Below are 11,861 nucleotides of genomic sequence, written 5' to 3'. Positions count from 1 at the left end.
GCGGCGGCGATGCCGGGGCTGGACGCATTTGATCGTGGGGACGAGACCCTGGAGCTCCGGGGGGTGGACGGCGGCACGTGGGCGAGGGGCGGTGGGACAAACGAGGCAAGGGCACGGGTCTCCCCCCGAGCATCCTTCCCTGGGGCAGCTCCCACCCACCCCATCCCGTCCCCCCGCGTGTGGCTGCCCCGAGGTTTGCGTGGGGGGCAAGTGCTGTCCCCTCTGCTGCACCAGGACCCTCTCTCCCAGCTGCTGCTGCGATGAGAGAGGCCTGTGGAGGGGCAGGTTTTTGGGGTCAGATATCTGTTGGGTTTTGTTTACTTTCTTTGTAAGATTTCCCTAAACATTGTTGGGAAACGCTCCTTCCATGAACCTCATCATGGCCGGAACTGACTCAGCTTTCTGCACAGAGAGGATTCTGGAGACGAGCTCGCCGGCCTCGTTAACTTGACATCACGCTCGACACTGTTTACGGACAGACGATGTATTTTATTTCCATTTGCGCCTCACGTCAGCACGGCGCGCGCGGAGCTGCCGACGCATCCCCGCCGGCCCCGCGGCATCCCCCGGCTCCCCCAGCCCCTCTTGCACGATGCTGCCTAAAGCAGGGCTGCTCGCCCGGTCGGCGCACACCATTCAAACGGCAACTTGGGATTTAAGGAGCAGCAGCACGCACGATAATACCCAAACCTCGAAACCTTGAATTTCCCTTTCCCCTGCCCGCTGCGGGGGCAGAACCTGCACTGTCCTTCCAGCCTGCGCTGCTCCTGAAAACACAGGGCATTGCTCAGCTTTTCCTCCTTGATGCTTTCGTGGAGCAAAAGCGAGCAGCTCGGAGCAATCCAGGCACTCAAGTGCATTCAGATCATCAGCAGACAGCCCACACGAGAGCTGTTTTACCCGGCGTTCTCCCTCTAAATGGTCCTTTCATGCATTATGGAAAAAACGCGCAGCTCCACGCTGGCGTTTCGGCACATTAATTACAAGCTGCAGCCGTCGGCCGCTGTGGCGGGGGCCGTGGAAGGCCACGTCACACACGGCTCCAATGCCAGGCCAGGCAGGACGTCAGCAAGATTGAAAAATCCTTGTTTTGACCCATTTGCCTTTCAGGGTTTCTTATGTAAGAGAGAAAAGAGGGAAAGGGGACGTGGCTGGAAGCAGCACCAGGGCTCTCCCATCCACCTCTAAAACAACTTGTGTATTGACCAGCCTGCTCGGGGTGCTGGTCCGGCCCACGCCAAGGCCACGAAACAACGACTCTGAATGCAGAAAAGTTAACAGCCTCCGGCTGAGCCCAGCGCTGCCACGTGAGCTGCCCCAGCACTCCAGCCCCAGTAAAAAACCAGTTGCCACACTTGTCTGCACGGTTTGGGTGAGGCTTTGCAGCTCTGTGACCTGCAGTAAGGAGTCTGCAGTGTATGTACAAGAATTTCACCTATTAAATAATAGAGCGCAACCTACATGAAGATTTGTAGCTAAGCGGTCAGGCTTGTAAGACCTTATAGGCAGCTCAGAGACCTTTCTCTCCCCAGATATCTTCCCCAGGCTGGAGGGGCGGCTGGTATCGGTGCCGGCTCCCGCTTTGCTCAATGAGTCTCAGACAGACCCTCGTGATGGGCAGATTTCTCTCCTGAAGGCAGGCATAAAGACAAATCTGATTTCCTTCTCCCAGGCAGATGCCGACAACTTCAGAGCACAAACTGCAAACTGGGCTGGTTTCTAGTTTGACACCAAACCTCTGACAGATCAGAGCTGAAACGGGAGCAGTCACAGCTCATACTCTCAATTAGCACCTTCCTGATCAGCCGGGTCTCTGCCGGAGGGGCTGCAAAGCACTTTTTACCATACCTATATACATCCACACAGCATCATCTCGCTCCCCTTTCCTCCTTTCCTATGCAGAGCTGAAATAAACTTGCAGTTCTAGAACTTCTCTTCTGTTTGAACCGCCTGTATAAATAGCCCAATGCAGACAGACCAAAATACCCATAAACCAGCGCTGACACTTGACAGGGATTCAAGGGCAAATCTCGAGAACAAAGACAAGGCTCCCTTGTAAACAAGGCATCAGTCACTTTTAGATTATAACAATTAGGCAACGGAATTATTGGGAAACATCTAGAAGGCATCACTGCAAGAGCTAAACAAGTCTGAGAGCAGACACTGTCAGTGGGCTGCTGCTCAGAAAGCCTCGGGGGGGTTTCCCGCTCCGCGGCCGTACGGAGCAGGTCTGTGTCCCGCTGTGCTCTCGATGATTCAGGGATCACGGGAGTCATCCTGGCCCCGTCTCTTCCCGGCACAGACCTCAGCTGGGGCAGGCGATGCCAGCCCGGTGCCCGAAACCGCCAGCCTCGCCTCTGTCCTGGAGATAGATAGGCTTTACAGTCCTGCTATCGCTTTTCAGCGTGGGAGCTGACGTGCACTGCCGACTGCAATTTGCTGGGGAAAAAAACCACTGGCAGAAGTTCCGTAACCTGTCACAACCCCATGAACAGCCGCAACGGTCCTGGGAACAGCCCGAGCCCGGCTCCGGCGGCTGCACGGCTCTTAAACCCGTGCAAACCCATGCGACATCCGTGCAGCACAGCTCCCGTCCCCCCCGCAAAGCCGCAGGGGCACGGCCAGTCCTGGGTACACCCTGGGAGGATCGGCAGCAGGGTCTCAGCATGCAAAAACCACCCCTAAAAAAACCAACCCCTGCGATTCGGCCGGCCGCTGCTGTTGCTGCCGTAGGCAGGGTAAAGGCAGGGCCCTGCGGAGGATTCGGGCTGCAGAGCCGCCCCGGTGACGGCAGCGGTGACGGGAGGAGGATCGCAGAAATTGCTTTTCCAGGGGCTACAAAGCAAAAGCTGTCAGGCCATGAGAGAGGTTGATGGAGGCAAACACCATCTGTTTTCTCCAAGGAACTCTTTTGTTACGGGAGGAATGAACTACAAGGCTGATAACACCACAATTTCAAGCTAATCTCCCACACAATCTACGTATTGGTTGATTTCCTGGTAACTCTCCATAGGCGCAGGCTGGGTGTTTCCCTCAGCTCTGATGATCAGTTTTCTTCTGACAGCATTACTTGGCTACACGTCCCCAAACCTCGACTGCACGCTGTTCCCAAATACATGCTGCTCTTCCCCAAAGCACAGCCGGGACAGGAGCTACCTCTTCCACGTGCCCGTTTTACTTTGCCACAAGATTAGGGAACTGAAAACTAAATTTGCGGGTTTTCTGCTAGCAAAGCCTGTTCCTCTAAATCGGGACCCAGCTCAGCTCCCTCTGCACAAAGCGGGTGCTTCTTTCCTCACTGGGGGAAACGCTCTTTAATTTGCTTCTGGGCAGATCACAAACCAGCGCTCCATTTTGCAAATCAGAACTGAAAACCGCCTGAAAAGTGTGAGGGCTCGCTCACTGCCCATGCCCCAGAGCTGGGAAATAGCCTTATTGCTACCCAGCAATTCACTCAAAGCAGGCGAATAAGCAGCAGATGCAGATCAAAACCAGATTTCAGGCTGAGCTCACGGGAGTGAAGGTGCCTTGCCATTTTAACTAAGTCTCTTGCATCCCGGCACGGTCCCTCTGTTGGTTTCCCAGCCACGCTGGACCGCTCGCAGAGTCGCAGCATTGCACAGAGGTCACCCAGGCTTTCCCCTGTGTCATGGTCCCAGGCAGACCCAGCACCCCCGAGCCTTTGGCGACCCACTGCCAAGCCCAGAATCAGCTCCGCACCGTCACGTCCCTTACCCTGTACCGCAGATCAGCAGCTTAACACCCCCCTCGACCCCTACGTTTCCTCGCTGCCGCGTCTTGCCACCGTTCTGCCTCCACCCTGTCTGCTTTAGCATCCCGCTCCCCGAGCCCCGTGGGAGGCCGTGCCACGCCGTTTTTGCACATCTGCCTCCCGATCCGGCGCCGATCCCCATACAAAGGCGTGGGCTGCAGCCTGTGTGGCTCCGGGAGCGATGCGGGGCACCGAGGGCCCCCAGAAGCCGGAGCAGCACAAAGGCACGCATCCTGTCTGCCATCCCTTTTGCGGCAGAGGAAGCGGCTCGGCAGAGCCGAGAGCCCCGATGAGGGGGTACGTGTGTCTGGTACCGTTGTCCGTGGGCTGGGCTGCGACAATGACCCGAGCCAGCCCCACGTCCCAGCCCCGAGGCAGGATTTCCCGTGAGCCCGTCCCCTCGGCACCAGACAATGAGCTGTCTGACAACTGGAGACGGCTCTGCCTTCACCCTTCTCTAGCGAGGGGTACTCGGGGACCTTCAGGAAGATCAAACAGGAAATTCAGCGGAGAAAGAAAAAGGTTGTTCGTGCTTGAAAGTCTAAACTTTCCTTGCCACGCTCAGCCTTGCTGACCCGGGAGGAAGGTGCCGAAGTCAGGATATTAAAATACTTTCCCTGACTCCCATGGAAATAGCAGGACACGGTGAGCGGGTCTGCAAACGCGATGGGTAGGTGCCGTTTGGGGACGCTGCTCCTGCCGGCATACGGCCCGGCTGCGGGGTCATCCCAGTCCTCTCCAGTGACCCCCAGCAAACCCACTCACTTCTACCCTGCCTGCGTGCTCCGAGTGCATTGTTTGCCTGCTGCTGCCTGCATCCCCGCTAGACTTGGCTTTTTTCTTTTTTTTTTTTTTAAACAAAGCTTTCAGCTGTACCGCACGCTCTGGCTGGCAATCTGCCACCAGCCTCTCTAGTAATTATCTCCCACTACAAGTGGAGAGCACCACAGTTTGAGTTTCCCTTTGCAAGATGGCTTTGGGAAGCCTCAAGGAAGGGGAGAAGCCACCCGTGGCTTCCTTACCCAGCCAGTCTTCCCTCCCCAGCCTCTCCAGCCCCCCGTGACAGTAAGCATTTCATGCCAGAAGTCGATGTGTCCTCAGCAGAGCTTTGCTGAATGCAGGGCTTCTTTAAAAGGGTACTGGCTTTTAAAAGTGCCAGAAGTTTCTGTTTCTGTTCTGTTTCTTAACAGGCATGATTTACTTACTGTAACTGGCTATTCATTATGTCCTGCACTGCATTATTAACTCAGTGATCGTACATTTAGCAGAGAATTTATGAGAAATGAGGAGACATTCATTATCAGCAATACCACAAACTTTACTCTTATATGGTCTCCCTGCACAGAGCGAGCGATGCTCGGCTCCCACGGCTGAGCAGCAGCGTTCACACAGCCAGGCAGCTTCAGCGTGTTCCTTGGCCCCGTGCAGGACGGCACTGCTCTGCAAAGCTCCGAGGCCGTGGTCCCCCTTGCCCAAGCCGGTCCAACCTGCGCCCTTGGTGTCACCGAGCAGGGACAGACCTGCCCGCAGGGACACCGCTGCCAGAAAGCCGCAGCAGGCTCAGCGAGGGGCAAGGCTGTCTTCTTGCTTTGCGTGCCTGACACTTTTTACCGACTCTTCTTACTGCATCGACACCATGAAAAGTCGTTATTTTCTTTAATTTGTCAGCAGCCCGTGCTGCCCTTAAAATGGCGCGAGAGCTGCAGGGATGCCCCTCACACCAGCTGTAGCACCAGTTCGGCTGCTGCTGGTTTTCCCACGTGTCAGCAGGACAAACGCATGGGTTCCCAGTGAAGGAGGCAAGGCACCGGGCAGAGGGAGCCGTACCGGGAGCCGCCGGCTGCAGCTGAGTGACAGAGGTTAATAAAAAATACTCTTGCTCACCTTGGCTGCAGGAGGCTGGAGAGCAGAAGTAATGCCATGCAGACTGTGCCTGATATAACAACGCCTGCCTGAGCAGCCTAGAAGCCAGCATCTAATTTAGTTTTCACAGGTAGGATAAAGAAAAGTATTAAACAGACACGGTGCAAATTTTTTTCCCTATTAAAAACTTTTCTGATGGAATTTAACCAGCTTAATCGTGCCTTCTGTTGTCTGAAAACCTATAGCTTTTTTTCTGGCTTTTAGGCAGGTGGCTGTGTGAGCAGGATTGTCTGAGAAAAGTCTTCACAGCAAAATGTCTTTACAGCAACTGAGCTGCAGCAGAACTCCCATTAAAATACACCCCACTGTACCGCACATCTGAGCTGGGGCCCACAGGACAGTCCCAAGGAGCACACGGCCAAGTTAAACTCTTGGGTTTTGTAAGCAAAGGGCACGGTGTCCTGCCGTGAGATCTGGGACAAGTGTTACCAGATGCTCTATTAAAGAAAGAGCAACCACAGAAAAACCCAACCAACAACCAAACAAACAGAAAAACCCAGGTGGAGCCTGTGCTGTACAGAAAAAGGCACGTGAGCCACAGTGGGAAGAAGCTGTAGGCAGGTTGGAGAGCCGGGGCAGGCACTGCCATTCGCATGATGTGGATGTCCGACAAATTCCCAGGAATTTGGATTCCAAGAAGAACACGATGAACCGGTTCCTCTTTGACCTTACAGCCATCCTGCAGCTGCATCTGCTGCAGAGCCCTCCATCTCAGATACATTTCCCAGCAGAGAGCAAACATAAGGAGCAGCACTTCTGGCTCCTGAGAAGGGCAGGGATTCTCCAACCTGCACGGCCAGCAGCAGAAGCGAAGGCTGCGAGTGAGCCAGAGGTTGAGCCCACGTAGCGAGAGAAAGGATGGGAAGAGAAGAGATGGCCTGAGGCTCCTGGGCATTTCAGATTCTTAGATTTTCCACTGAATTTGCTGAAGACAAAGCACACACATATATATATTTATAAAGGCAATAATTTAACTTTCCTCTCCTGTTCCAAAGCTTTCTAGATGCCCTTCCAAAGACTCAGTTTCTGAATATTTTGCATATGGCTGGGAAGGTCTCTGCAGCCCCAATGCTCTCCTAGGGGACCGCTGCATCTTTCAATGCCAATGTGGTATTACAAGCCGTGCAGGCTTAGGCAGGCTAGTGAAAGGAAAGCTATGCAAAACATGCCCTAGCAAAATGCAAAGGCATCCTAGATTACCTTCTTTGGAGTGATTTTGGATGGTTACATAAATGCAGACTAAGTTGTCTGCAAGACTTTGCGGGAAAGGCGCTGGCTGCTCCAGCTACCCCTGCCACCGAGGGCAGCCCTGGCCTTCCCTCCACCTCCTGCTTTCAGGGCTGCTGGCTCCTTGCAGGGGCTGGGGGCTTTCCAGAAGCCCCTGCAGTGGCTTTTGAGCTGGTGAGCACCCAGCTTTACCTGCCTCCCTCCTACAACGGTGCAGCCGGGGCAGGCGGGATCCTCCGGCAATTCGCAGCTCCGAGCTGGAGCTGCCTCTGGACTATTTAAACACGTTTTGCATTGCCAGCGGAGCGCAGACCTGGCCGCTGAGTCACCATCCTTCCCGAATCTTTCCCTTCGGCGACCGCTTGCTCTGATTGCGAGACCCGGAGACTTGGTTGAGCCTACAATAAATCATAAGCACTTCACCTTCAAAACCTTCATGGCCACCACCTGGGACGAGATGCCTGCGGGGCGCTTGGCAAGCTGCGCTGCCAGATGCCGCAGAAGGGCCCCCGCACCCCAAAGCTCAGCACAAACCTGCCCGTCCCCCCAACAGAAAAGCCCCCGTGGCTGGAGCGCTCCAAGCCCATCACGTCGTGAGAAGCAGAGTGCAATTAGGGATGTGGCTGAGCTGTTCTGCAGAGATGGTGGGGATAGGAATTAATCCTCCCATTAATGTGTGAAACAGAGCGTTTGCATTTCACAAAGCAATTATACAATAATAGCAGGAGAGCTATGATGGAAATCGCATCTTGTCTGAAGTTTCGCTCCAATCCAACACATGAATAATTCCTCCTAGGCATTACTGGGAAAGCGGTATTAAAAGACCGATATAAACAAAAATCACTGGAAAAAAACATGAGGCATGCTTCATCTATCAGTCAGAGTTGAACACAACTAAATTTATACAAAGTGGGCAGAGAAGCTTGAAGGGGCAAAGACATTTGTTACTGCTCAGTGCAAGATGAGCTCACAAGAAAACGCATGCTTCATCTTGGCAGCTTTCTGATGTCTTACTCCCAAAGCATCGGCTTTATTCTCGGTTTCCATGGCAGATACTTTTCTAAGCTTGTATCTTCCACAAATATTGCTAATTTATTCTCTCAGCCATGTCTCTGCAAATACCTGCAGAATGATTCCATGTGCAATAAGAGCGGTGAAAACCAGGCATATGTTAACATGCCTCAGCTCTTGTTTTCGACCAGGCGAAACAGAAGAAGGGCTCGTTTTCTACAGCCACAAGATCATGGGCGATCTTCTGGCACTATTTTTTGCCCTAAGTACTCTGAAACTATTATCTGTCTGGTGAAGCGAAGTACATTTAGCATTTCAGCCAGACCTTTTTACAGGCAGGATTTCCCCTCACGCAGCACTCCAGGCAGCACTTTCCACCTGAGCAGGAGGGGACCAGCGATGAGCGTGGTCCCTGCTCCTACGGCTCCCCCCTCGTATTTCGTGTTAAAGGGAGTCTAGAAAACATGAGGCTCTTTCACAGGCGGAGACCCAGGAGCCAGCCACATCAAAAAGATCCTATTTGCAGGGTGGATTTACCAGCCCTGCAAATGTTGAGCAAACAGTGGCTGATGTGTAATTCTCACAAATTCGGCAAGACTACAGCGAAGTGAGAGGCTTTTAAGTCTTTCTGGCAGAAGGAGAATCATGGGGTTTTGCAAAGTAGTTCTTTACACACTAAAGCACATAACAGCTAGCACGTACAAAAGAAATTCGGGCAAACTTGTAAAAAGTAACCTGCGCAACGACAGCAATGCAGAACCGGAGGAAAAAAATGGCAGGTGTATGCAAGGAGAGCTTTTGCCGGTAACAACGGCCCAGAGCAAAGTCCCGGCAGCCGTGGGGAAAGCCCGTCCTCCTCCGTGCGGGTGAATGCAGGGCACAGGGCTGTGCCAGGGCGTGCCCAGCACTTACGGATGATTCCGTAAGTCCCAGATAGGAAAGTGGTCAAACACTGAAAAGTGGCCCACTCCCTCTCCTAAAGATAAAAGCCTGGCAAGCCCCGGCCAGCTGGAAGTTCATGAGAGCCTGGATGGAGCCGGGACTGCCAGTCGTTCTGGGGGCCAGGCAGCAGCCTGCCCCGCTCTGCGCATTGCCTGGCGAGCAACAGCTCATAATTAATCCTGTTCTCTGCTCCGTGCCGGCACAAATGCCTGGCACGTGGACTTCAGGTGCTCTTACGTCTCCCACGGCTCCCGCTGGCCACAGGAGAGCGGGTTTGCCGGGGCTGCGCTCAGACACATCCCCTCGCTCTGTCCGAAGGAACAGAAGTTTTAAAGGCAATGTGAAATGACAAGCAACTGGGCGATGTTACTTTGGATCTGCTCATCGCCGCGGTCAGAGATCACCTCCACAGCTCTCCGGTAAATAAGGGAAACCCCCTGGGGCCATTGGTCAAACTGGCTTGGGGACAGAGGCTGTTTTGGGGACTTCTTCAGTAGGGATGAGTAATAGGGGTCATCAACACAACCAGTAAACAAGCTGCTAATTTTCCAAACAGTGCCTCTGCAGCATCCGGCTGCTTTTAAGCCATTAACCAAAATACACCTATCTCTGGCTCCCTGGCCTCAAGTGACTTTTGAACCCACTGCTGTTCTGGGCCAGATTTAGTTCTGCTCAATAATACCAGATTTCTAAGCCCAGCAGGACACTCCAGTGGTCAGAGCTGGCCCCTCGCAGGCAGCCGTGCCCAGTCCACGTCCTCAGCGAGAGGGAGTCGCAGAATCATAGAATATCTTGAGTTGGACGGGACCCATAAGGCTCATTGAGTCCAACTCCCTGCTCCTCGCGGTACTACCTAAAACTAATCCGGCTGACTAAGAGCGAGTCCTCCCAGCCCAAGGGCTTGGCGTTGGCCGAGGGTGGGGTGGAGAGCACAAACTCTTCTGGAGCAGAGGAGCTGCACCGGTGAGCTGGAAGTTAAAGAAAAAGGACACTCGCAGCAGGAACGGGGCAACAAACCGCTCGGTGCCGCTGCGGCAGCGCAGGGTGCGCGGTGGGGCAGAGGGACTTTACCTGCTGCGGGCATTGCCATGTGCGGCTGGGCAGCTGTGGGGCGTAACATCCCGGGGAAAGTCACCTCAGAGGACATTATGGATCAGCTGCCTTTGGTAAACCACTTGCCACTTCGAAAAGACAGCTTTGTGAGCACTAAACATGAGCTGGATCATCTGGGAAGCAGCAGAAAGCATCCGATGCGCAGACCTGCGCAGGTTTTGCAGCGCTGCTGTACTTCTGTCTGCCCGAGACATAGACAAGCGCACGTCTGCAGGCACAGGCTGGCAGCTAGCACCTCTGGCTACTATTGCAATAGCTCCCACCTGGATTTTTAACTGTTTATTATATTACATATATTCTGAATGCAGAGCTTTTCCGCACGCAGCAAAGGCCAAGGAGCAGAGTTTGAGCTGTAGTAGCTCAAAGTCCCCCAGCGATGTCTGAAGTTGCACGAAGCCCGTTCTACAGCAGGTTCAGAGAAAAACGACCCCCATCGCAGAAACAGAAAGCTTTTCGTCTGGGCTGCACGGCAGAGGAAAGTTGGCAACTTAACTGTTAAACTCTCCTCTGACTATTCAGCGTTGACATCAGCGTGATCTCATCACTGTAACTTGAGCCCTCCGGCTTTTTCTCCAGACTGCCTTTAAATACCAGTGCTGGGAGCCAGCACAGCACAGATCCCTCTGACTGGACCCGAGGGCAAACCCGGCAGCACCCCACATAGATGAAAGCAAAGAGAAGCTACAAAACTCCAGCCATGTCCACATCCCTGCGAGTGAGCCCCTCGGTCCACGGCTACCGCTTTGACACAGCCCTGCGCAAGAAAGCCGTGGCCAACATCTTTGAAAGCATCAACGAAGAGTCCCTACAGAAACTCTTCAAAAACTCCGGCGACAAGAAGGCAGAGGAAAGAGCCAAGATAATCCTCGCCACCGACCAGGACTTGGAGGAGAAAACGAGAGCGCTAATGGCGCTAAAGCAGAGGCGAAAAGACAAGCTGCTCCAGTTCCTGACATTTCGGAAATACTCCATTAAAGTTCACTGAACCGGCGCAGGGAGCAGAAATGGAGGAGACCACTTCGGGACAGGACTGTTTGTGACCTCCTACCACTCGCGGCACGCTCCGCTGCCCCACGAGCTGCTGGCGGGACGGGGGACCTGACAGACGGCCCCGCAGGGCTTCAGCCCCACCGAGCAGGCAGCAAACCGCGGCGCCGATGGCAGAATCGGCGCCGACGGCAGAATCGGCGCCGACGGCAGAATCGGTGCGGACGGCGGGGTGGTGGCCGGAGGCTCCCGGAGGGAGGGCAGCTCCCGGCTGGAGGCACCAGGCTCCGACGGGCGGCCGTGGGAGCGAGCGTCAGGGGGACCCCGCGTGCCTGGGCACGACTCGAGAGAACTTCTGACGGACTCGGTGTTCGCTGACTTCAGCTGCGCGCTTTGCCTTTTCAAACTTGTTTCCTTAAAGTCTGAGCCCTTGCTAAGCCTCGCTGTTGGGGGCTAGGAGGGAGGTTCTAGAGACTGATCAGCTACTGATCATGGATCACTTTGCATTTGTTAAAATGCACCTAAGTGCACCGGGTGGGTGCAGTAAGTTCAACAACTTTCAGGGAATGCATTTGCTCTAGAGACACACTATGCAACTGTACCTTTTCTTTCTCAAGCTGTATGTGTGCAGTCTAAATTGTTTGCACAAAACCAATAATAATGACATATTTCCCTGAATTTACTGTGAAGTTCCTTAATATTTTGTTCACTTCCCATTAACGCTAAAAATCTGAAGATCATAACTACAGTTCTTATTTGTATAGATTACAATAGCTGTTAGACAAATACTTCATGGTAATATTTTATGACAATGTTATTATTATAACAACTATAATTTATTGCATATGGTGATCTGAACTTTAATAAATTATGAAGTAAATATAAA

The 11,861-nt window shown here is 53.5% G+C and overlaps 1 protein-coding gene across 1 annotated transcript; it reads left to right on the top strand.

The window, feature by feature from the left end:
* Positions 1-10,579: 10,579 nt before the first annotated feature.
* Positions 10,580-11,861, top strand: TCIM (transcriptional and immune response regulator). Its single transcript, XM_030034710.2, has one exon. The coding sequence runs from the start codon at positions 10,653-10,655 to the stop codon at positions 10,971-10,973; it is 321 nt and encodes a 106-aa protein (XP_029890570.1). The 5' UTR covers positions 10,580-10,652; the 3' UTR covers positions 10,974-11,861.

The sequence above is a fragment of the Aquila chrysaetos genome, chromosome 13 (genome assembly GCF_900496995.4).
Source record: "Aquila chrysaetos chrysaetos chromosome 13, bAquChr1.4, whole genome shotgun sequence".
NCBI lineage: Eukaryota > Metazoa > Chordata > Aves > Accipitriformes > Accipitridae > Aquila > Aquila chrysaetos.
Note: the sequence above shows the minus strand (reverse complement) of the source record. Positions and strands in the feature narration are given on the sequence as shown.